Raw genomic sequence first — 24,734 nt, 5'->3', positions numbered from 1 at the left:
TTCTTGCTGCTCCATGGGCGATTTTGTAGGTTTATAAAAGAAAAAGACTACTTGTAACCCACAACTGACTAGCCCACCTTAGCCATATAGACTTACGTGATCAAACACTGATGTGGGGTGCCCGCTGCCCCCTGTGCAGGGCTTCTAGTCCTTTCTACATAAAGGAGAAAGTCAAGACTCTGCTCCCTCTACTTGGCCTGCACTGAGGCCACATTGACCACACAGGGGGTCGGCGGACATGACACAGCCTGACTGGGTTGTTAGCCCTTCCCCATGGAGGCTGTGGGTAGTAGTCTGGGAGCAGTGAACTTGACCCTAGGAAGGGATTGGGAGGACTGTGAGAAAGAGCCCAGGGCTGTGCTCCCCATCTGGAGGGAGGCAGGGCCTTATCTATCACCCTGGAGCATTTACCAAGGGCTCCCTCCCATGCCATCTGCCCCTGCCTTTTCACTTTAATGACAAATCGGGGGCTCAGAGAGGTCAGCCTCCTGCGATAGGTCTAACAGCAGCATTGGGACTTCAGCTAGCCTGACTCCAGATCTGCCATCGTGATCCCCCAGGGCAGTGTTCAGAATAGCACAGGAAAATCCATAACGGTATAAAGCTGGGGAAACACCCCAACTTTTCAGCCAGTCCACTGGAGGCCAAGGTCCATGCCAGCAAGAGCCCCACGGTGCCCAGAGGGGCTCTGCGACCTTCTGCTGACACACAGCTCCAGGAACCACAAGTATTATGCATGGCCCGTCTCAGATCATATGTAGCTCCAAGGGCCCTTACTGGGTGCATGCCTGTCCCCAACGGGTAACCTCAGGGCCATGCCTCTCCCTCTGCATCATGCTGCTGTCTCAATGCAGGGATTTGATCCCTCATTGAAGAGTGAACAACTTTCTCCTGTAGGGTTATGTGGAGTGTAGCATGTTCTTTGGTCCTAAAAGGATCTGACCCTCACTAATAGGAATGGTTCTAACACACACAAGGGCAAAACTAAACAGGCAGAGAAATAAATGCAGGAGAGGATGAGGCAGGGGATAAGGCCAGAACCAGCTTTCCCCACAAACCCATGCATGAGGGGAGAATTGCTCTGAGCTTCCTAGCATCCAAAGTAAAAATAGAAACAAGTCACTTAAAAGATTCACATTGTGCAAGAGATGGGACAGCGAGCCTGTTGCTTGGCAGGGCTTTTCCCCGTTGGTCTAGGGTGAATCCTGCCCTAGTCTAAGTGTCGGCTCTAGGTTTGCAATCTGCTTTCTTACATCACACCCTCTCTCCAACCCACACCTCCTCCTTTGTGACCTCAGCTGCCCTAGTACAGCCACCTCCATGTTGTCTTCTAATTTTTGTTAGATACACCAAAGCCACCTCGTTTCAAGTCTCGAGGCTCTCGGTACAATTTGGAGTGGTTTGGTGAATAGCTCCCACCTCCCGAGCTGGTGAAGGAACCTGGGGCCTGCTCTTTTTCCAGACTGAAGGGCGGGATTGCCCACCACAGAGAGGGAGCTCTCCCTGGAGGGTGAGAACAGCCTTCCCTGCTGGGAACGTTCCGGGCGGATGTTTTCTAGATTGAGACATAAATGTGAGTGTGTGGTGGGTTCTGTGCTTTCCTGTGAACTGGGCTTTGACCTGGAACGCTTCAGTCATCTGAAAAACAGAGGGGCCATCTCACCAGCTGCTGGGCTGGCAGTCGGCTTCTTGACCTCTCCCGGGCCGTGGGCAGTGTTCCTGGCCTCGGGCCTGCTGGATAGGAAGCCTGTAAGAGAAACTCAGGGAGCTGAAAGCTTGGGGCTCCTCCCCTGCATCTGCCTGAGCTAAGGACGGACACGTCACATTGTTAGTTGTGGGCACTTGGCCTGCTAATGTGGGGGGAAATGAGCCTGGGTCCACCAGGCTCTCCAGGGCCTTTGGAGGGGCATGGTGCCTGTTCCCAGGTGCACCGGTGGAACCGGTCTGATTCCAAGGAACAAGCCAGCATCGGAGGCAGTGACCCGGGAGAGCTCATGGCACCGGGCACTCATGGGCTGCCCAGCCCTCTCTGTTCCTGGGATGCCTTCCCTCCTGCTTGCTGCTGCTCCCTATCCTCTGTTGAGGCCCTTTCGGGCACCAACAGGAGCAGGCATGTCCTCTCGGCCTTCCTAGCCTGGGCAGGAACCCTCCAGAGGCCTCCCTGAGGTCCCTGATCTCGCCGTGTCCACACAGTCCCCTTCCCCTCTGGACCCCTGGATTTTGTCCTAGCTCCTTCTGGTGGGTGTGGGCGCTCAAGTACTTGGTATACCGCTGGTGCTCTAAAATGCTCGCTGGAGAGAGGTCAGGCCACAAGCCTGTGCTCTCCCTGGGCCAACTGTAGCCCCTCAAAGTCCTGCAGATCTCCACCCCCCACCCCCACCCCCACCCCCACCCCACCCCCGCATCACTGGTGACAACCACATGCAGCCGCCACATGTGTAAGGAACTTGAGCCTCTGGCGATGCCCGGTTCCCTTCATCGACCACATGGCACGTGAGTCTTGGGACAGTGAAGGAGTTGACCGTGGAGATGTTCTCGGCTCAGAACCCCCAGAGCTCCTGCTGAGGGATACGGAGCACGTTTTTTCCCTCCAGTCTAACTGAAATCCCAGGAAGTGGACAGCTGGTGGCTGGTCACCACCCTGCCCCCCAGAGTGACTTCCAAGAAGAAGCCACCAGGGCTCTGGCTGACGGATGTTGGGGGCCCAGTTTTCTTATCAGTCAGTAGCATGGGTATGTGCCGGGTCATAGGCCCCTGTAAGGAGTCTGGGGAGAAGGGAGAGTGCACGCAGTGTCTAGCTGATGGGTTAGCCTTGCTTAGTGAAGGGGGACCTTAGGACAGCTGAGCTCAGGAAAACAAGATCCTGTGTCTCTCCTTTGACTGGGTCTATCCCAGGGGTGGGCTCTGGAATTCTTGTCTGCCCAGCGTCCAAGGTGAAGCAATCCAATGTGACAGGGAGGTTCAAGAGTAAGTCATGGGTTTGGGGTGGTCCTTCCTCCTGCAGTTGGTGAGCCCTGGGGTTTAGTGCCCGGCCTCTGGAGCCAGGAAGACCTGGGCTGGAATCCTGGCTCAGCCACCTGCTTGCTGTGACCTTGAGCAAGTTCAGTGTACCTCTGCGTCTTCGTCTTGGTTTCCTCAATCAGGATTTAAACAAGAAGGTGGAGGAGAAGTGGTGTGAACAGACAGGGGCTGAGAGGGCTGGCGCAATGTCGTAGTCATGGCACCTAGGAGCAGTGAAGGGCTGGCTGTTCGCCCTCCCCAGGTTAGTCGGGACTTGATTTCCAGGTGTGTTGTGTTTCTTGGGTGCACAGGTGATTTTATTGCTTCGATAAAATATTGAAAATCAATTATGGGAAAGAGGCAGTCCACCGACCGTGGCCCTGGACGTGGGACTTACTGTTTTACAACTTCAGACCAGTCTTGCGTGTTTCCCCACTTTTCAGGCACAACATTGGAAAGTCTGCTGTGTGTCTAATTACTGAGGCACAGAATGTGTCCCCACCCCCCACTAGGTGTAGTGTGCTCAAGGAGAGAAGTCCCAGGAGACCTGTTGTCTGCAGGCAGCTGCCTTGAATCTGTAGTTGCGGCTGAGCAGGGGTGGTCTGCGTGGTGGTCTTCCCAGCAGGCTCAGTGGGCCTTGAGTTCAAGGGCTATGAGCTCCTTGTAGGGCAGCTGCCACCCCTGGGAAGAGGAGGCCCAGGATGGCCAAGTGGACCTCACAGCTGACCCTGGCTCTGGCCTGGTGACTTTGCAGAATCTTGACGTGAAAAGTGAATTTACCAGGGTCCCCGCATCTGGTCACTTGAGAGCCCCCTTTTGTCCTTGATTTCCTCTTTGGCCAAATCATGTGTGTAGTTCATCTCTTCAACAGAGGCTTGAAGTTCTGCCACGTGAAGGAAGGGAGCGTGGGGGCCACTCCAAGGCTTGTCTAGCAATCCCAAGGGCATAGTGGCCCCAGCCCTCTGGGAGGAGGATGCCTTGAAAGTTTGAGGAGGTGGAAGCAGAAGGGCTCCCAGCCCTGTGCACCAGCTCTTGGTCACACACCTTCCAGGGACCTGCCACTACACGGGAAGCTAGTGCATCTCACACCTGGAGATCAGCTGGCCCCCAAGCCAGTACCTAGGCCTTTGGGAGCAGAAAGCAGAATACAGGAATCCAGCCCTGCTACACCTTCTGAAAACAGAAGCAGAGCCTGGGTTCTGGCTGCTGGCCTGTCAAGACGGGTTTCTAGGTACTTTCTGGTCGTGTCCCTCGGTGGACAGCGACCCGAGGCAGCACCTGCAGTGCTGATATGTACGGGAGGGTGCCGAGGACGGTTCCAAGAAAATGGCAGAATCCCATTCTTCTTGTTGTTTTAAATGCTCTTGCTGAAAGGAAAAGCATTTCTCTGCATAGGCTGCAGGAGCAGCTCTCCTGAGGTGCTGAGACCAACTAGTGACAACAAATGGCTGTGCGCTTGGGACTGACGGGGTGCTCTGGGTTGTTGAATGAGCTGGTGTGTTTCCCGTGGGTCCAGACATCTGCCTCCCCAAAACATGCAGGCGTGAGCTCACGCTGGGTGAACAGAAGCCCCAGCAAGCCTCTGGGGTCAGAGTGTGGCCCGGGCAGGAGCAGCAGGTGTGCATGGCTGATGGGTACATGGGGGTGGGGGAGTCTCTCGTGGTCCCTGCGGCCCACTCTGGTGCATCGCCTGCAGTGGAGGTGTCCTCAGGCCAGCCCTAGGGCAGACCTCCAGCTCATGCAAAGGCCAGACTTGGCAGCTTGATTGAGGACCAGCTTACTCGGGTCCCTCCATTGTCACCTCTGGCCCTGCCTGAGACTGATGAGGCCAGATCTCCTGAAGCCCTTCCCCCTGGTTACTATGTTGACTATAGTTCAGATGCCTCCCCAGGGGCCCCTGAGGGTGGGGTGTAGAGGGGGTGTGCATGTCCACACTGGAGGACAGCCTATCTTGGGAGCCTGTGTTGCAATCCACTTTCTGGTGCCTGGCGCGTAAGGGGCAGGTGGGCAGAACTGCAGAACTCTTTCCCACCAGGTTGTCTTCGCTGAAGAAAGGGTAGGCGATACCGGCGGTAGCTGAGCATGTGCAGGTCATGGTCCCACCACCACTGACTTCACCGGCGGGTTCGTTCATATTCAACCAGCTGCTCTTTCCCATTGCTTGCTGTTGGCCAGCCCCTGCCTGCCGGAGTCCGGCTGGCTGGGCAAAATAACCGGGGGGTGACGAGCAACTTGCGTAGACTGATACAGCAGGAGTGGGAGCCGTTTATTGTAGGACAGGAGCGGTATTTATACATTCCACACAGTTTACCTAATTAGCATAAACTAGATACATCAGTCAACCAATAAGGAATCTCCACACTTCATGGCTCGCTGGTGTTACTTCACAAACCACTCCCTCTGGCATTTTGCCAGGCGCCATCCAGACTTGTTTACAGACCCTAACATTTCTCTGGCAAAATGCCAGGTGCCATCCTGACTTGTTTATAGACTCTAACACCTGCCTTGCTCAGGCCTTGGCCAGGGTTGGGTTCACTGTTTCCTGCTGGGTGAGGTTGGCATGACAGGAGCATTCCTGAGATCCTCATAGCAGGGGGCTGTGCTCTCCCCACACACGTAGGGGCCCCAGGTGTTGTCATTCCCAGCTGTGGAATGGGGGTGTTAGAGGCCCACGAGGGAGGGCGACCTCTGAAACCAGCTCCGGGTGGCCTGAACCCTGTGCTTTGGGAGCAGATCGTGGCTAATCTGGGAAAATGAGAAGAGGGGAGCACTTCTCAAAAAGTTGCATAAAAATTTCAGACCCTCTGTTGGATGGGGCCTTGGAGAAGGCTCTTCTGAGTCCACCCTGGGATGTGGCAGCCCCTCCTGTCATTATGGAGGCGAGGGGGTGCGAATCCCATGCGCTGCAGCCTGCCCTGCAGGAGTTCCCACGCCCTCCAGCTTCTGAGTTGAGGTGGTCCTGACCTCCTGATTGCCCACTGCCTAGGACTATCTTCCGAGGAAATCCGCAGTAGCAAAGGGCCGGTCTGCCTTGCTGTCTTCCATCTGGGGCTCATGGGCTCCCACTGCCCTGGCCTTGCTCTTGCCGAGTGTGTCCATTAGCTTTGTTGAGTAACAGACCACTCCAGAATGCAGCTGCAAGACCAGCGCCCTTCGAGGGTGGGGAGTGGCCAGTGTCACAGGGAGAAGGGCCCCAAGGTATGTGGAGGTGGGAGTCCCGGCCACTACAGAAGAGCGCTTCAGGACAGTAGAGGCACCTGCTGTAAGGAGGTGGGGGAGAGCACCGGGCTGCTACTGAGCCCTCCTTCCTCCCCAAATGCCACCCTCTCGGCACTGTAGAAGGGAGTTGTAGGGTGTTTGAGGAGGTCGCAGGCCACCTGGAGCACCATTCTGCCTCTTCCTGAGCTCACAAGTCCCAGCCAGCCTGCACAACTGAGTGACACCCTCCGGAAATAAACAGGCTGGGCATGTGGCTCCATAGCAGAGCATCCCTGGTTCAACCCCCAGTGCGCAGAACAAGGCCGAGCGTGGGTTTGCTTAGCGTGGTGGGCAGAGGCTCTGCGGAGCCTTCAGAGGTGTCAAATGAGACTTGCAAGGGGAGGGAACCAGAGAAGAATCCGAGCACATGACAAATCTGAAGGTTACTGAGTCTCCAAAATTAGGCCTGGCTTTGGCGCTCTCCCAGATCACCCGAGAGGCTTGGCAGGGACCTCCCTGGAGCGCACCTCTCCCCAACATTGCAGGAAAGCGCACCTGGCGGGTGAGAGGGCCAGTGGCAAGCACAGGGACATAAAGCTGATTCTGATGGCAGTGGCAGTTCTGCCTTAAAACAGCACCACACCCAGCAACAAGTGCTGTTGCAAGTCGCCCCAAGCTGCCCTGGGTCTTTGTGGTGAGGGGTGGGAGCAGGGGCAGCCTGGGTCACTTTCCAGCACCTGTGCTGTGGTTCACATCCCAGGTCTGGTGTTCGGAAGTCCCACAAAGTGGATAGATGTGTCCATGGGACAAGGGTAGGCCTCAGCTAGACAGCTAGGCCCCCTGCAACCTCCCTGTGCCAGGCTGCTCAGTGCCGAGTCCCAGGTGGAGCCTCTTTCCTGCCCGTGTATTGATCAGGCCCCGGCCTAGCCCAGTCCCGTGTCTGGTCTGTAGTGTGAAACCCAGGCCTCTGAATTTCCCCCTTGCCATCCCCAGCTCAGGGTCTATGGGGCCTTCAGAGGTCGGGGTGCTGTACCTCACCAAGGAGGGTAAGTCCTGTTTGGCTGGATTAGAAGAAGAGGCTGTTGAATTAAGGAGCCTTACAAAATTTAGGGGAAACTTTGCTTAGGATGTTGGGGGACATGATTGGGCCCATGAGCCATGAAGGCTTCTGTAGGGTAGAAGTGGGGCCACTCTGAAGGTGGCGCAAGGCTGCGGCTGTCTCTTCTCTCTACCTTATTGTTCGAGGGGCGGGGGCTGTACCAACTGCCTCCTGTCACCCAGGCTACCTCACAAGGCTTGGCGCTGGCAAAGCATTTAATCTATGACAGCTTCTTGCTGGGTACATAGCACTCTGGATGGTACTCTTGGTCTCGGGATCTTTGTAAGAGGTGTTTGAGCCTCCCTTCTGGAAGAATCCAGGCCCCTCATCCAGAGCCAGCAGTCAAGGATAGCTTGGGGCCAGTATCCCCAAGAACTCTTGAGTTCCTTGAGCCCACCAATGCTCCCATCTGGGTTCTACCTACTAGACCATTCTCTGACTTGGAAAAATTGTTTTCATGAATTCAACTGCTTTGGCTGCTCCTTTTCCCCTGTGGGGCCCTTGGGGCACTTAGGTATGTCGCCAGCTTTGCCTTCACAGAACTGCAGCCTCCACTGCCATGTCAAACATTGCATTTGACCATTTTTTCCTTGCTATAATGAAACACCTGAGGCAGGCTAACTTTTTAAAGAAAAGATGCTTATTAAGCCTGAAAGTTTGGGAGGCTGAAAATCTACAGTGGGGCAGCCCCCTGGATCCAGCCTCTGGTGAAGATCAAACAGCAGATGGCATCACGGTGGAAGCAATTGCAAGAGCAGATGACAACATTGCAAAATAAGGAGCAGGAGAGGGAGGGGGCCGGGCTCACCCTCTTCATAACAACCTTCTGCAGAGAAGTAATAGATTCAAGCCCTTCCAGGGACTCTCCCTGGTGGACCTGTGGACCGCCTGCTGCCCCCAGCTCTTCACATGCCGCATTGAGGACCACACTGTTGGTGCAAGAAGGCTTCGGAGGTGCACTCAGAACATGTCCAGACCGGACCATGGAGGCTGCCTTGCCTTGGGGGTGAACCTGAGATTCTCAATCCCTAAAACAACAAAGTCATGTCCTGGGGGCAGGCTGGCTCTTAACCTGCAAAGGACAGATACCAATTGGAACCATTTTTTAATGCGGCATTTTCTTTTCACTTTAACTCTCACAGTGACCAAGAACACAGGCCAACAGGCCTCAGGAATACCGCAGGGTGCCCTGCCTGGAGTCGCACACTGTGCTTCCGGTGACGCAGGAAATGCAGGCAGGAGGATCAGAAGAAGAAAGGGCTGGGGTGTAGCCCCGAGCTAGAGCACCCCTGGGTTCAATCCCAGAACGTAAACACACGCCCAACAGCACCATGCATCATTGGGTGGCAGGATCCACCGCGGAGAGCGCGTCCCATTTGTCCTGAGTCCCACGCCAGACAGCTGAGTCTAGCCTGTCAGCCCATGTTCACTCTCCTAAAAGATGTTTTTTTTTTAATCTAACTATGGTGGCACCACAGCTCGATGGCCAGAAAGCCACCATTGTCCTCCATAGGGACGTTCGTGGGTGACTGGTCACTGTTCACAAACACCAGCGATGCTGTCTGCTGGTACCCTAAGTTTGTGTTAGTTACACACGACTTCAGCTCCAGCAGTTCCAGGCCTGAGGACGGGCAGCAGCTCCGCCTCGAGCTGCAGCACCGAGTGCTCCAAGAGTGTTCCTGAAGGGGAACGTGGACCGCCATTCGGAGGCCAGTAATTGACAACAGGGGAGTCGCTGGCCTCCCGTCCTGGGAAGGAAGGTGGTAAACTGCTGTTCGGCATGGAGGAGTGCCAGGCCTGTGGCCCCACCTTGGCTTCATCATCCGGCTGGGAACAGGAGCAAGAGCAATGGCAGCATCATGAGGTCCTTGTCAGTCTTGGTGGTGTCGGTGGAAAAGGTTTAACAGCATCTAAGGACTCGGAGCCCTCCACCTGGTCCTGTTTTTAGACTCCTCATTGACCATGGTGCCTTGGACTCTCTTCCTCCAGATCCTTCTAGTGGTGGAGGGAACAGACCAGTCCCAGAGTCCTGGCGGGGATGTGTTCCGCTTGCTGTATTTGAACCTCACTCTGTCATGGGTCCATTACGTCCTAATATGTTAAAAATTGTTTGATTTGTGTAAAACATCAAAAAACGGGTAATACAAGAGGTCTGCTGGCTGGCAGCTTCTCTGGTACTACTCGAGGCCCTCTAGGACCCTTGTCTCGGCCTCTGGCAAGACTGAGACGGCAGGTGGGGGAGGAGACTGTATTGAACTCTGGGTTCCCCAGGGTGCAGTGGACAGGTTCTGTGGGTCAGAAACTGTCCCTACGCTTTCCCTCACCCTCTGTGCTGGCTCTTCTGTGGCCTCCTCAGCAGCCCTGCACCTGGCTTCTCGGTGCGCTCTGCCTCGCGCAGGACACAGGGCATCCCTCTGCTCCCACCCACCACCTCTACTTAGCCTGAGGCTATGTCGGCACCAGAGCCCCTATGCTTCCCCATTCCCTGCCTCATAATAAAGAATTTCCAGCTGGGGCCCAGGCATTGAACCTGGGTCAGGTAGCCCAAGGGTTGCAGGGAGCTGATCGCTAGGCAACCTGGAGTTTGTTACCTGGGTAACAGGTCTGCACTGACGCTGTGCATGGGCATCTTGAACGATGGTGCTCCGCCTCCCCAGATAGATCACATGACCCTGGGTCCTTGCCTTGTGCCTGGTGTCATTCTCCCCTGTGGCCCCTTTTTAATTAACAATTTGAACTTGTAATCATATACTCCGTCTGATAAACCGCCCTGCCAACGCCCTTGAAAGTCCGGCAAGGGAATGCTCACCCGCTTGGTCTGGACTCCTGCTCTGGCACCTGGGGGGACCTGGGATGTCCATCCTGTCTGCATATCTGGGAGTAATGGCCACATGTCAGAGAGCTGGCGCAGGCCTTGCAGCCACCCTGCTGAGGGTCTAGAAACCACTGCATTGGTCTGCACAGAAGGGCCCTGCCCCCAAAATGGTTCTGCTTGCTCTGTGACCCTTCAGGAAGTTTGCTCTGAGTGCCAAGGGCCTCTTGCCTCACTCGTGCCCTTCCCACCACGGACTATGACTCCTCACTAGGTCAGGGAGAGGACTGAGACTGCCCTGGCCACCTGGTTCCACCGAGGGGTTCTCTGGGAGGTTCCTCAGGGCACAAGTCCTCAAGCACTCCCTCATCATGTTTGTTTTGAGGGGCACCTGGTAGCCATGCCCTTGGGGGCCCAAGGGTCTTGGGGCCTTTGGCTGTGGGCTGATGGTAGGCAGTTACCTTCAGAATCCCTCTGCAAAGTGACAGCTGTAATGCAGGCACTCCTCAGTGGCTGTAGAGTTGGCTCCCCAGGGCTTCCCGTGAGCTCCTTGGGAGGTCTTGTCCTCACCCCACAGGCCAGGAGATGCTCCCTCTAGGCCTCAGGGGAAACGACCATGTCCAGAGCCTGCTGGGTCCTCAAAACATCCCTGCAGTGGTGTGAGGAGGAGCCCTGGTCCTAACCACATGTGGTCCTGCCTCATGTTCCTGCCCTGCCAGGCTCTGCTGCTTCCTACTGCCCTGGCCTGGGTCCCGAGGGGGACACTTGGGACCCTGTTTACCCACCACTCATCCGCTTCCTCCTCACAGGTATCCGCCCCCAGATCATGAACGGCCCCCTGCACCCCCGCCCCTTGGTGGCACTGCTGGACGGCAGAGACTGCACCGTGGAGATGCCCATCCTGAAGGACCTGGCCACTGTGGCCTTCTGCGATGCACAGTCCACTCAGGAGATCCACGAGAAGGTGGGCCACGCTGGTCCTGCGTCACTGTTGCTCTCAAGTCCCCACTACGGGCATCCCCAACATCCCCAACATCCTTTGCCCTCTGCTGTGCCAGGTCACCGGCACACTCCCAAACATTCATGTCTCTAGCTCATGATTTTGCTAAGGACTGGGACTCTGACCTGTGCTCCGCCTCCCTCTGCAGGTGTTAAATGAGGCCGTGGGCGCCATGATGTACCACACTATCACCCTCACCAGGGAAGACCTGGAGAAGTTCAAGGCCCTGCGGGTGATCGTGCGGATCGGCAGTGGCTATGACAACGTGGACATCAAGGCTGCCGGCGAGCTTGGTGAGTACGTAGCTGGCCAGGGAGCCTCACCCAGGGTGGCTGGCTTCAAGGGAGTTTCTGATGTGACACCAGGACCCCTACCCCAAGAACGCACTGCAGCCTAAGGTCTGCAGGAACCCAAGACCAGAGGAGCCCATGTACCTCTGGAGAGGAAGGTGTGGAAGGCTCTGGGTCTCGGGTTTCTTCCATCTAGGGATGGAGCACATACTGTGGGAAGCAGGGCCTAGGTCAGTGCCAAAATAGGCAGCCCCTGCCCAGTCCATGACAGCAGAGAACACCAGAAGCAACAGGTGCTACCCAAAGACAGGCCCTCTGAGATGTGGCACCGCTGGGCACACGGGGCCCCATATTGTGAGGCTGCTAAAGGACACTTCCAAATGACTAGCATTGTAACCACCAACCTGGTCTGACAATCTAGTGGGCCAAGGGCCTGCCACCTAGCCCTCACCTCATCCCTGTTGACAAGGTACCAGAGGGCCTCTGGTGCTCCAGGATGGCCAGCCATATGTGCACAGTGCCTCTTGGTCGGCGGGGCTCCATGCCTGAGCTGGAGCACCCCACACGACTGACACTTGTGCCCATGCATTTCCACTAGTGAAGCCCTGGTGGGCCCCCCTGACTTGCACCGAGAACAGCATCCTGGGCCACAGTGCAGCCTTGGCAGAGGGAGCCAGGCCTGAGTGCTGTGCGGCCCTCGAGGCTGCTCCACAGGCGAGGCCCGAGGAAGAGGCACAAGATGGTCCTTCCCCACATCCTGCCTAGCAGTGGCTCAGCAAAAGGAAAAGGGGCCACCCCAGATTCCAGTTTCCCTCCAGGGTCCTCAGAAGTGGCAGCTTCACACATCTCTGCACCCCTAGCATTTGCCTACAACCACAGCCGCCCCATGAGCCCAGCTTCTGAGCCGTCTCTGTGGCAGCACAGAAGCTCAGGAGGATGGGAGGCTCCAGAAATAAGTTTAAAGAAGCCTAACCTCCCTGTTGTGTGCAGAAACCTGCGCTCTCAGCAGGGTGGGCTGGGAGCCCTGGGACCTATAGAACCTAGGGTTTTCTCACCTCTGGGCCTTGCCTTTGTCCTTTTCAGGGATCGCTGTGTGCAACATCCCATCTGCAGCTGTGGAAGAGACGGCCGATTCCACCATCTGCCACATCCTCAACCTATACCGCCGCAATACGTGGCTGTACCAGGCCCTGCGGGAAGGCACGCGGGTACAGAGTGTGGAACAGATCCGCGAGGTGGCCTCAGGAGCGGCACGAATCCGTGGGGAGACACTGGGCCTCATCGGCTTCGGTATGTGCCCAACATGCAGCTGGCTTGCCCCCAAGGAGCCGGGGATGTCCTGTCTCCAAGAGTTCGCGTTCACAATGATAGCCAGGGAGCAGCGTTTGCCAAAGGAGGGCAGGGCCAGTGCCTGGCTACCACCAATTTGCAGGGGGTGGGTCAGAAGCAAAACGGGGACCCTCAGAGGTAACATCTGAACTTGTAAGCCAAGGTTTGTGCTGCTGCTCGGGATGACAAGGATAGCATTTTCTACTGTTGGGCTGCAGGACAACTAGGCATCTGAACTTTCCCTGAGGCCAGGGGCAGGGTGGGGAGGATACGCCTGGCACATTTATGGGCAATAAGCAGTTTGGTGATTGAGTGGTGGCCTGGGCTCTGTGGGTCTTGAATGTTAGACTGAGGTAGCAGCTAGATGTCATTGAAAGATTGAAGCCAGAGGGTGGCGCAGACTATCCATCAGCCTGGAAGCTCCCTTCAGAGGAGCTGGAAGCATCTTCCTAGACCTCACTGCTGTCATGGAGACCAGCAAGCAGCTGCTGGGAGGGTCTCTGGCAGATGTAGTAGGAGGCAGCCAGATGCTATGCTGTTGTCCATTTGGGGGCTAAAATAGGGACACACCCCATCCCAGCTCATGGTGCCTCAGCCGTCCCCCAAATCACAGCCCCAACATGTGCCAGCTCATAACCTTGAGTTTTCCTGACCTGTGAATAGAAATGGGGTGGGATGCACCTCTTGAGGAGGGATAGGGAATGTTCCCCAATCGCTGAGCCTTCAGCTCACGCTCCATGTCTCTAGAGAGTTGGCTTAGTGTCTGACAACCCAAGTGCCCTCTTGCCCCACAAGCCTCTCTGGGGATCTGGTAGCTAAATTGAGGCGGAAGTTGCTGGATGCTTTAAGAACCTCATCAGTTCCTAAGCCCCTCCTGTGGCCTGGTGTAGTCTCTGGCAAGGCTGGGACCCCCTTGCTGGGGTCATTTCTTTGGACGTGTGACCTTGTCTTCCCATTTCTAAAGGCCCTGGGAGCCCTCTTAGTATACCAAGGCCACCCTCTTGGCTTCAGCCCTGCTTTCTCCTGACCGTAGGTAGCTACTGCCATCTTCCTGGATCCCACACACAAACTGTCATCGTCTCTCTGTAGCCTTCCAGCAACTAGCGGGGACAGAGGAAGGCACAGTTGTGGGCTGCCCAGTCACTGGTGCAGCCACCTGTGAGGGACCAAAGGACTGAGCCTGGGAGTATCCACAGCAGTCCACAAAGCCCCACTCACGCTGCCGATCAGAGGAGGCCGATGATGGCTACTCTGGTGGGGGTTCCCTGGAGGCAGCACACATTCACAACAAACTGAAGGAAAAGGCAACTACTGGTAGCATGCTCTAAATTATAAAAAGGAAAAAAAAAATTAAACAAGAGGCCCAGGCACTTGGCTTCTTTCCTGTAAGGACTAGTTTTGATAATTAGGTCTTTCATCAGAAAATCTCACAGAAAAAGTAGAAGCTGGTGAATCCGTGGGTGTTTGTGAATGTATGAAAAACAAAACTGCTGAGAAGTAACACCCAGCCCCCTTCTGTTTAAATGTGGACTTGGCACTTGGGCTGCTTTTCCACCAGCTCCTAGACAGAGCCACAGTCTCAGATCAAAATATGCAGGAGTCAGGAGGTTGGCTAAGGATGGCCATCATGGGAGAAGGAGATATTATACTGTTGAACATGGACTCCCACCAATCACACAATGGGGTCACTAACCCCGCGTTTTAAGTGTGGCCAAGAGAGGGTTCTTCTGGCACAGGTGCTACAATTCCCAGTACCTTCGCACAGTCCTGCTCTTCTACCCCAGTCACTGTGTCCACATGGTAACGTGAAGAGGTTATGGCTTGCTAGATTATGTCGCACTGATCACATGCAGCTGTCCATCTTGATCAGAATGACTTTATGAAACTTTTGCCTCCAAACCATGGCCGTGTCCCAGTTAGATGGAGCTGTAGCAAGAGGGAGACTTCTACCAGCAAGTTGTCCCTCAAACACCGGCTTCCTGTTTGGAAATGTAGGTCTTCCCTTGCTTTTTCCCTGCCTGCATATTTGAAAAAAGTGTTTTAAATTTTACCATCACTCTAAGCCCTAAGCATCCCCCATCCCATTTTATTTTGAAGCTGAAAACTGTTCTGGGAAGCAGAAGCTGTGTTGAGGGGTCTACAGGTTTGTCAAATCATGGCCACCAGGGAGCAGGGGATACTCTCTTGCCTGTTATGTGACAGTCTCAGACTCCATGCTGGAGCCAGACATGAGGCTCTGCTGCAGGACAGGGCCAGGCCTGGCAGACACACACCCTGCCTCAGAGTGAGTTCAGCCAATTTGTAGGCCCAAGGTGGACAGTAATGGTCAGTTTTGACCCTTGTACTCCTGGTAGAAGCAAATCCAAAGGCAATTAGTCTGGAGAACAAATGTTCCCTGAAAGATATTGAGAGCAATAAAGTAATGATGATAATGAGAAGCCTGCTGTGCCAATAAGTGGAGAGGTAAACGAAATAGGAGACCTTTAGTGATGGGTGGGTCCTTAGAACATTTAATTGGGTATAGATTTGAAAATGTCCTTTAAAAAATTCCTACTGTGTGGCAAATATAAGCAACAAGCACTATGGCCTTGACCAAGGACACCCATCCCCACTTTGACCCCATTGGCCTCTGGGGCATAATGCTGGCTCAGATACCACTATGTCTTGGGTGCAGTCCTCTTGTCATCTGCTGCTAGTAAGGATGGTGACCTCAGGCTTAAGAAGTAATGAGCAGCGGGTTGGGACAGCACAGGGCAGCACACAGTGCCCCCAGGAGATCTCACTCACCTGGACCTTCTGTCTCTGCACAGGTCGCACGGGGCAGGCGGTTGCTGTTCGAGCCAAGGCCTTTGGATTCAGCGTCATATTTTATGACCCCTACTTGCAGGATGGGATCGAGCGGTCCCTGGGCGTGCAGAGGGTCTACACCCTACAGGACTTGCTGTATCAGAGCGACTGTGTCTCCTTGCACTGCAATCTCAATGAACATAACCACCACCTCATCAATGACTTTACTATAAAGCAGGTAATTTCAAAGCAGACATCCTCAGACCCTGGACACTTCTGTCCAAAGGTAGTGGCACCTCCCTTGGGCAAAGAGGGAATGGGAAATGATTCTTAGGCACATGGTGAACCCACGAAGAAGAGTCCCTGGGACAAATCCATGCTTGGGGTGGCCCAGAGCTAGCCCAGGGCCCAGCTGGTCCCCCACCACTCTTCAGGCAGGTGAGTAACCACACATCCAACCTCCTGTCAGTATCAACAGAAACTGACCCCTGGCCCTCATCTATCACCAAGACCTCCCATTCCCATCCTTTAGCTGCAGCTCTTATTAAACCCGAATTCTAGAACCTGCAGCAGCAGCGGCAGCAATATATAACTAGCTTCTCTTTGCTCCCACAGATGAGGCAAGGGGCATTCCTTGTTAATGCAGCCCGCGGTGGCCTGGTGGACGAGAAGGCCTTGGCGCAGGCCCTTAAGGAGGGCAGGATACGAGGGGCAGCCCTTGATGTGCATGAATCGGAGCCCTTTAGGTGGGTGTGTGTCCAGCCTGACTCTAACGTCCTGCCAGGAGAATGGAGGATCCAGACCTGACCCTCTACCCTTTAAATCTGAGGCACTTTACTAGGCAAGATTTTTGGGGGTAGGACATTCTGCAGATGAAGATTATAGTCTTTCTTCTGAAGACTGCGATGTTCTTGTTTGTTTAGCCAAAAGATCCCCCAAAGGTCATCAGAGAAGGGAGAGTCCGAACACAATATGGTGGTTTGGAGCTGTAGACAGTAGTCACTTCTCTGCGGGCATATTCCTTCTGGTTAGAGGAAGGCAACTCTGAATAGAATTGGCCTTTCTTTTTCTGTCTGATCCTCCTGTTCTTATAGTTAGGGGCTAGGATTCTATAACATTCCCCAATGAAATACAGCACAGAACACACCCACTCCACAGAGCCCCCCAGCTGGTCCATGTGGCCCCGAGTTCCCAGCTGACAAGTACTACGGTCACCAGGTCTTAACTTTTCCCATTTATTGAATGCCTTTGCATTTGTCTAGCTTTGCTCAGGGTCCTTTGAAAGATGCACCAAATCTCATCTGTACCCCCCACACGGCCTGGTATAGTGAACAAGCATCACTTGAGATGAGAGAGGCAGCTGCCACAGAGATCCGCCGAGCAATCACAGGTGAGCCCTCCATACCTCCAAGCCAGCTGCAGCCCAGCTGGTGGAAAGGAGAAAACAGCCACACAGCGGAGCTCCCCAAGGGCTACAGGTGGCTACAGAATGAGTTGTTATAGTCAATAAATTGAATTGTGTGTGAATTGGGCTCAAATTCTGAAGTAAATTTCAGAGGAAATCCCTTCCCTCTAGCCTCAGCCACTGTACTTGTTACAAACTGAAGAGGGCGACCCCCAGAGATGGGCGGGAGGTTCATTTTCTTTTCCAGCTGAAGGCTCTCTGCACCATAAGCCTCCAAGTAATATTGAACTGTGACTGCACTCTTTGCACATGAATGATTAATTTTAACCCTCTTATCTCTAGGTCGCATCCCAGAAAGCTTAAGAAACTGTGTCAACAAGGAATTCTTTGTCACATCAGCTCCTTGGTCAGTAATAGACCAGCAAGCAATTCATCCTGAGCTCAATGGTGCCACATACAGGTGAGAAGAGAAACTGAATTTGTCTTGAACTACTAGCATTGTGCCCTTGGGGACAAAAGGAGGCAAGAAAAGCCCAAACTTGCAGTGATTTTGGTAATAAAGAAAAATCAGCCTTTTATTGGGAATTGTGTACATTATCCTCACTTTTGATGCCAAATCCCATAGAATAAATACAACTTGAAGGAAACAGTCACTCAAACTGGTATGACCACCATGCCAGGAATCTCTCCTTCTCCTGAAGCCACTGTAAAATCTGTTTCTAGAAGAAAGACTGTCAAGGGGAAAGGCCTGTTTATTCTTACAAAAGAATGTGAAAATCAACTAGGGACAATGGCCTTTTCTACACACACACAATCAATAATAGGTGCATGGCTGTAATCCCAGTGACCTGGGACACTGAGGTAGTATCACAAATTTAAGGTCAGCTTCAGTAACTTTCAAAAATGGCCAGTGATATAGCAAGTCAAGTGTCCCTGGGTCATATCCCCAGAAAGGGGGTGGGGGGAAAATGCACGCAGTTTGAATAAACAGTGTGACTACTAGGGGTGGACAGAAATGGGCTCCCTGAAGAGAGCAGTAATGTCCTGTCTTCTGTCCCCTTCCCCACCCTAATTACTGCTGGGTTTCAGCAAAATGAAAGAACACAGGAGGAGCTGCAGCCTTGCTCTAACCTGGGACCTCCCACCCTTGGCAGCACTTGCATTTATGGCCAAATAATTCTCTTGGAGTCATTCTTTGCATCCTAAGGTGGTCAGGAGCCTCCCGGGCCTTTACTCAATAACCATCAGGAGCCCCTCCTCTCTGAAAGTCTCTCCAGACATTGCTGCTTGTAGCTACTTCCAGGTCACATGGCTCTGTCTCCACTCTGCCTCATAAGCACTTTGAAGTGTCACGTCACCGCTTATGCCCATCTCTGAACCAGAATCAAATTCACTCCTGTTGGTGGCTCACCCTAGGGATTCCTTAGCAGTTTAACTGTGGCAACCAGGGCCTGACAGCTTGGTGAGTGGGACACTCGTTCTGAAGCACCTATTTATCCCCTTTAAATATATTGTCACCTTGAGCCTAAGAACTGTGTGTCCTGCCTGCAATGTAATGTGAGTCCATATCTTGGCATGCATAAAATGGCAGGAGTTTAGCTAACAGCAGGTTACCAGTTTGCTGCTGTTGTCCCAGTTCACAAGAGCAGCAACTTGAGAGTATGTGCCACTAATAAAATGACCAGTGGCTTCCAAACCACAAATTTCTCAGTTTTGGAGGCTGTCAGGACAAGGTGCAAGCTTGGGTTCTGGTGAGAGTTACCAGCTTCTCTCCATGTCCATTCATAAGGGAGCTGACTGGGGTACTTATCTGACTCATGAGAAGTCTTCCCAAAGGTTCTAAATCCTAGTACCACCACCTTGGGGATTAGAATTTGAACAGAAGGCTTGGGAAAAGAAACAGTCAATATTAACAGCCACACTTGATTTTTCCGATAGTACTTCATAATCTGTTGGCAAATCACAAAATCAACCCAACTAGTGAACACTTACCTAAGTCAGCCAGAAAATTCAGAGCCTGTTGGGTCACAGCATGGATAGGTATTTGCCCATAAAAGTCTTTGGCAAAAAGCCACAGAATTAAAGGTCTAATGTTGTGATTATCCCTAGGGGTGGATTGGGGGGAATAGAGGACAACAAATTTCCTGTAATACCTGAAGGGCCAAGAGCTTTTAGGCACTCTGCTCACTCACAAGGCCCCTTTTCCATGTGCTCCTTAGGTATCCGCCGGGCATAGTAGGCGTGGCTCCGGGAGGACTTCCTGCAGCCATGGAAGGGATCATCCCTGGAGGCATCCCAGTGACTCACAACCTCCCCACGGTGGCACACCCTTCCCAAGCTCCCTCTCCCAACCAGCCTACAAAACATGGGGACAATCGAGAGCACCCCAACGAGCAATAGCAGAGAATGCTGAAAGGTAATCATTCAGATAAACTTGGGACCAAGAGACAGTGAAAATGGATGAACTAAGAGAAGGAATTTGACAGTCTTTTTAACTGACCCTGGACATATGCATCGTTGGTGTTGCAGTGTTAAAAGCTACAAGAGCTAGAAAACTGAAGATGTCGTCTGCTTCCAGAAGCGCTGAAAGAATAGGACGTGATTTATTAACGACCAACTTCTGTTATTGTGTGTTAAGTTTTCCATCTGTGCATCAAATCACAAAGAATAAATAGAGCTTTTTCCTTTATCAGTTCCTTGGGCACAGCAGGTCCTGAGCACCTTGCTCTAGAATGTTGCATCAAGAGTTCCAAACATCAAAATAAAAAAATATTAAGAGGAAATCCCCATCTTATGACTCTAGTCCCTTTGGTCTACAGGGGCTTGTTACCTCTTTTTGCTAATAGGAAGACAAAATTGCTACAAAAATGGGGAAAAAACTGTTTGCCTGTGTTAGACACCTGCACGCATAGGATTGAAGACAGTACAGGCTCCTGTACAGAAGTGTCTCCCTCACAGCTGAACTGCATACCGAGCAGGCAAGTTGGTTGTAAGTTCAGTTGTACCCTCTGATGATGCAAAAAAGATAAAAAAAAAAAAAGAAAAAAGTATTAAGTTTCACAAGCTGTTTGTACTCAAATATATTTTCTCAGTTTCAGATCCTCAGCTATTTTATTGAGTGGAAAGTCTTGAACTGCTAAGGGTTCAAGAATAATGTTGCATTTCCTTATGTCTCAGGAAACACTTTTTATGGTAACTTGTCAGATTGTCTATGAACAAACCCACTTTTTTAGACATTGATAAATTCTTTTCTTCACGTGATATTTTATACAAGAACACTTCAGATGTGTTATTAGATGTGACTGATTTTAACAAATCCTATTAGATTTGTATCAACTAGTTACATGTTCTATTCATAGTCTTTTGTGAATCATTGCCTTTTTGTTTAAAAAGATGGCCTATTTTGAGCCTTTGTATAGGTACATTCCTGTTTTTGTGACAAAAGAAAAACTTTAACCTGTCCCAAAAGGAAAAATGGCTATCAGAAGTATGTTTTGTTTTAGTGTGAGTTACCGTTACTGTACTTGTTTATTGTAAAAGGTGGACATTTAGCGTTCAGTGCAGTTTTCAATAAAAAGTAATTAAAATTTCTGCTAAGCTCTGAAATTCAAGTACATCTCACCAATGTAAAAGTTCTCTACTTGAGATGTTTAGAGGTAACTGCATTGTTCGCCAATTCCCAACTCTGTTACTCCAAGGTTCTACCTACCTATTCCATTACCAGATTCAAATGCTGACAATGTTCTACAGCATTTACCCAATAGAGCAAGACCTCACACAAGCCCATCACTGCTAAATCATCTAACCCTTTAAGATGCAACACTGCACTGGAACGAAGTCAATTCCAGAAAAAAGCTGTTGAAGAAATTCGGTCTTAATCGACCCAAAAATAGAACTGGTTCACACATGCCAATAACATAAGAACTGATTTACAAAGAAGTATTACTCTGAGAACCATATAGTTCGTTTAATGGATCTTTCTTTTTAAATAACTAATATGTTATTTAAAATATGATATGAAGGCCCACAATTCCAAGGTCAAACTCCCTCTGAGCTTTTTCTTATCTGGTTAGAGAACTGTTTTTGCTGTGCTCTGCTCAAACGCAGGGTCTCACAAATGCTAGGTAAGCGCTCTACCACTGAACCATATAGTCACAACCCACAACATCCTGTGGTAAGGCATCACCCTCCCTGGCCTTCTCTTATCACTCAGGTAGGCAACCCCATCCCTACTCTGCTGTGAAACTACCTTAAACTCCCATGGGAGACAGTTACTTGACCTATTGTCTTGGGAAGCTATCTTTATAGCCACTTACCAAACAGATGTTGAAATGCACAAAAAGACCCCAACCATTTGTGCACAAAAGTTATTTTACCTTCACATGTTCAGAATGGGATGGGATGAGACTACAAGTCAAATAGAAAAAGGCAGGTGAATCCATGGTGTGCCTGGGTTTTGTTTAATTAGATTTCAGTTGCTCAGACAGTTCTTTGGAAATTATTATATATATAATTGAATCCAAAGAAGAACAACAAGAATAGAAGACACCATACTGATTTTACCCTAGAAAAAAAAACCATGAAGTTAAGTCCATACAATTCAGGCATTATTATTCACAGTCAACCTAAAGACAATTATGGCTGTTGAATAGTTCAAGAGCTTAACATAGCATTGATTTACCAAAAAATTTGGCCTTTAACAGCCAGCCAGTCTGTTGTGAAAACCACTTAAAAGCCCCTTTTCCTGTCTGAAACCTAGAAAATGGAACCAGATATAATGCTTTCCCACAGGGAAGAATGTTGTACCCATCAAACTAATCATAAATAAATAAAGAGGGAACTCTGGGGAAAGGATACCTGGCAGCTCAACAATGAGTGCAATGCAGGCCCCAGAGACCAGATGCTTTCCTAATGCCTCTCTTAGGCACTCTGCCTTCCCAAGTGAGGTGGCCAAACAACTAGAACAGGATCTGTGACCCCTGAAGAATCCTCCTTATCCATGAAGAACAGTTAACTACAGATGCTATTCTAAGCACTCAGAATGATGGCCCCTGCTTCTAAAAACTTAGCTATTACAAAGAAAAAAGGAAACCACAGTCAATTTGTAAGAAGACAGTAACCACTTGGAACAGTACATTCACCATTATTGTAATATACCAAAATTCATTGATATGGAATCATACTGCAAACATGACTCTTCCTCGCAGGTTTTAGCATGCAGCAAAAATGATCCCATCATCCTGGGAACACTTTACTGAGTGTTTGGAGAGGAGAAAGAACCAAAGACATGACAGGTCATGGGTATTTTTCGGTTTTTTTAGTATCCCAGCATCAAATTTGAAGATGGGCACATTTCAATACCATCTAAACAGGAAGCAAATATTAAAAGGTTTTCACAGCCTTTTCATCAAAGGAAAGTTAAAACATGTGTCTATGTTATTTGCTTCTTTGATAATTCCTTGCCATATCAATAGTTACAAAATGCTTGTCAGGAAACTAAGTCTGGTGTTCCTGAGATCAGAAATTTTTACCCAGTACTGAATGAATGTATACCTGAAGTGGTCAAATAATACTTTTCATAGAAAGTTTTTCTACACAATAATTTAACTTATTAAATAATAAGAATGGCCACAATTAACCAACATGCAAGAGTTCTTGGACTTACAGAGAATTCATACAATGCACTTACCACCTTATTGCATTTTTTAAAATCTTTATTCTGCACTGAATGGTATTCCCAATCAGTCTAAGCAAAGGCACAGCCTCCTAACAGCATTTGCTTAGAGCAAAGGTGATAACAGGAGATGGGAAGAATCCAAAGGTTCTCTGCATGGCAATTTAGGAGTAGTACAATGTGGATGGAGCTGAAGGGAACAAATTTGACACGATCTACTCAGTGAGAAGTGAGCCTGCTCCCTTCCCTTCCCAACTGCTGCCCAGAGTCTGGGGCAAGAACATTCACTTCAGGGCATTCTTCCAGACAAGTCCACAAGTATCTAAATGCTCAAAGGAGCAAATCATAAAACCCAAAAATGACAAATTTGAAACTAAAAACTCTCCAAGGAAGCTATGAGGTTCACTCAAAGATTATTAGCTTTTCTTGTAGTTTGTTCCTAAAAGGTTTGATTTTATTGGGCACAACAGGAACTAAATAAATAAAATATAAGCTTATTTATTATGTTTTGCGGTGGACAATTTGTACAAACTTTCCAGATCTCAGACTAAATGTAAAATGGATCTTTTAAGGTGAAAATAGAATGCCAGGTTCTAATGAAGAGAACATCTCAAAGGAATAAGAGTGGTCTGCCATGTGCTTTTTTGTAAGTGCCCATGCTGGAAAAAAGTTTTCTCAATATGAAGATGCTGGTACAACTTTTCCTATTACACAATTTCTTACACAACCACATGCATTACATTTATAGACAGATTTACAATTTGAAAGAAAAAAGTTCTGTCTTAATAAAATTAGTTTTTTGTTTTATACAAACTGTAGTTCAACCAGTTCTCTTGTCTCCTCATGCAGCAGATGCATTAATTATCTCCACTGGGTGTGGATCAGAAAAATACTTCTGAGCAGATCCTGCCAGATTTGGTTCATTTCATGCTATACACTCTGCTTGGAGCACCAAGCTAACTTGGGGGTCATCACAGATTCTGATGCCTTGGTCTTCTGCTCCATAAGTTTTTCTTCATTCATCTTCATCATCTTCATCTTCCTCTCCATCAGATAGGGATGTACAAGGCCGGATCTGCCGGTAGCGGTCAAGCCATTTTTCTACCATCTGTGTGACCAGGGGGTGATTCCGCCGGCGAGAGCTTTTCTGCATAGCTACCAGAACTCCCCCTTCAGTCACACAGCAGTCCAGCCACTCCCTGAGCAGTTTTTCTTGCTGTTCCTCATTACCTAGCTTTTAGAGGAATGTGAAGAAAATGGGAAAATACAACATCAGAGATTTGACAGCAACCTACAGCTGGTAAGACAATTAGGCCAAAACAACAAACTTTTAACATGTTTTCAACCTCATAAAACTAAGTCTAATTAAATTTAACATGTCAGTGGGGAAATAATCAGAAAAGGCCAGAGGGAAAAACATCCCAAAAGATCATTTGTTTCACAGGATAGCAAAAGGCAAACAAATCACCAAAAAAGTCACAGCTTCAAACACCTAACAAGGTAAGTTTACTTAGTAAATTATGAACAGGCTTAAATTGCACGTTGTGGTCTTTCTTGTATTTAATTTTTTCCCTTCAATGTTGTGATTATGAACATTCTATGATCGTTACTAGTTCACTGAATAAAAGACCAATAATTTTACAAGAATACGAGTTTTCTGAGAGAGTGTTCTTTTGTACTTTCTCACCACCTCCCCTGCTCAATCTACATGTGCTTGCTTGTGCCTTATATCCATAAGGCACTGTGCCCCAGGCATCTAGCCTTGGCTAATCAGTGTTCCTCTTCTGGGCACACTGGCTGCTGGCTTCCCATCTCACCCTTATCACCTCATCTTGTCGCCTATCCTCTTTCCTCCTTACCCTCTTCCCCTTAATGTAACTGGCCCTGCGATTCCTAGAATTCTATTCCTCCAAACTTGAAGATTCACTTCACCTATGACCCTATTGACTCACAAATCCCTCAGTCTTGCTTTTTCAAATTCCTCGCTATGCTCCCAACAAAGGAGTTTTGAAATGATAATTTCAACGTCTGACCAACTAGTATTTACAGAAAGCTGCAATCATTACAACCACATTCAGAAATTTATCTGGCAGTACAGATAAAACCACACCTGAAAGGCACCAGAGATTGGATTCTGCTA

General features: G+C 50.4%; 2 protein-coding genes across 10 annotated transcripts in view; one reads left to right on the top strand and one right to left on the bottom strand.

Moving 5' to 3' along the window:
* Ctbp2 (C-terminal binding protein 2) overlaps nucleotides 1-20,517 on the top strand; it is a 134,440-nt gene extending 113,923 nt beyond the window's left edge. For all 4 annotated transcript variants that reach the window (XM_046448708.2, XM_046448709.2, XM_058580734.1 and 1 more), the window contains 8 exons: nucleotides 10,919-11,073; nucleotides 11,258-11,402; nucleotides 12,483-12,689; nucleotides 15,539-15,753; nucleotides 16,131-16,261; nucleotides 16,778-16,905; nucleotides 17,263-17,380; nucleotides 19,140-20,517. In XM_046448708.2, the coding sequence (XP_046304664.1) occupies nucleotides 10,919-11,073; nucleotides 11,258-11,402; nucleotides 12,483-12,689; nucleotides 15,539-15,753; nucleotides 16,131-16,261; nucleotides 16,778-16,905; nucleotides 17,263-17,380; nucleotides 19,140-19,320 (1,280 nt within the window). In that variant the 3' untranslated portion in view covers nucleotides 19,321-20,517. The remainder of the gene's footprint in view (nucleotides 1-10,918; nucleotides 11,074-11,257; nucleotides 11,403-12,482; nucleotides 12,690-15,538; nucleotides 15,754-16,130; nucleotides 16,262-16,777; nucleotides 16,906-17,262; nucleotides 17,381-19,139) is intronic.
* Nucleotides 20,518-21,364: 847 nt separating this feature from the next.
* Zranb1 (zinc finger RANBP2-type containing 1) overlaps nucleotides 21,365-24,734 on the bottom strand; it is a 49,300-nt gene continuing 45,930 nt past the window's right edge. For all 6 annotated transcript variants that reach the window (XM_046448706.2, XM_058580733.1, XM_046448705.2 and 3 more), the window contains one exon: nucleotides 21,365-23,828. In XM_046448706.2, the coding sequence (XP_046304662.1) occupies nucleotides 23,610-23,828 (219 nt within the window). In that variant the 3' untranslated portion in view covers nucleotides 21,365-23,609. The remainder of the gene's footprint in view (nucleotides 23,829-24,734) is intronic.

Source organism: Marmota monax, unplaced genomic scaffold, assembly GCF_021218885.2.
Source record: "Marmota monax isolate L192 unplaced genomic scaffold, Marmota_monax_Labrador192_F-V1.1 WCK01_AAM20220418_F8-fsc00076, whole genome shotgun sequence".
NCBI lineage: Eukaryota > Metazoa > Chordata > Mammalia > Rodentia > Sciuridae > Marmota > Marmota monax.
This window is presented reverse-complemented; position numbering and strand designations above follow the sequence as displayed.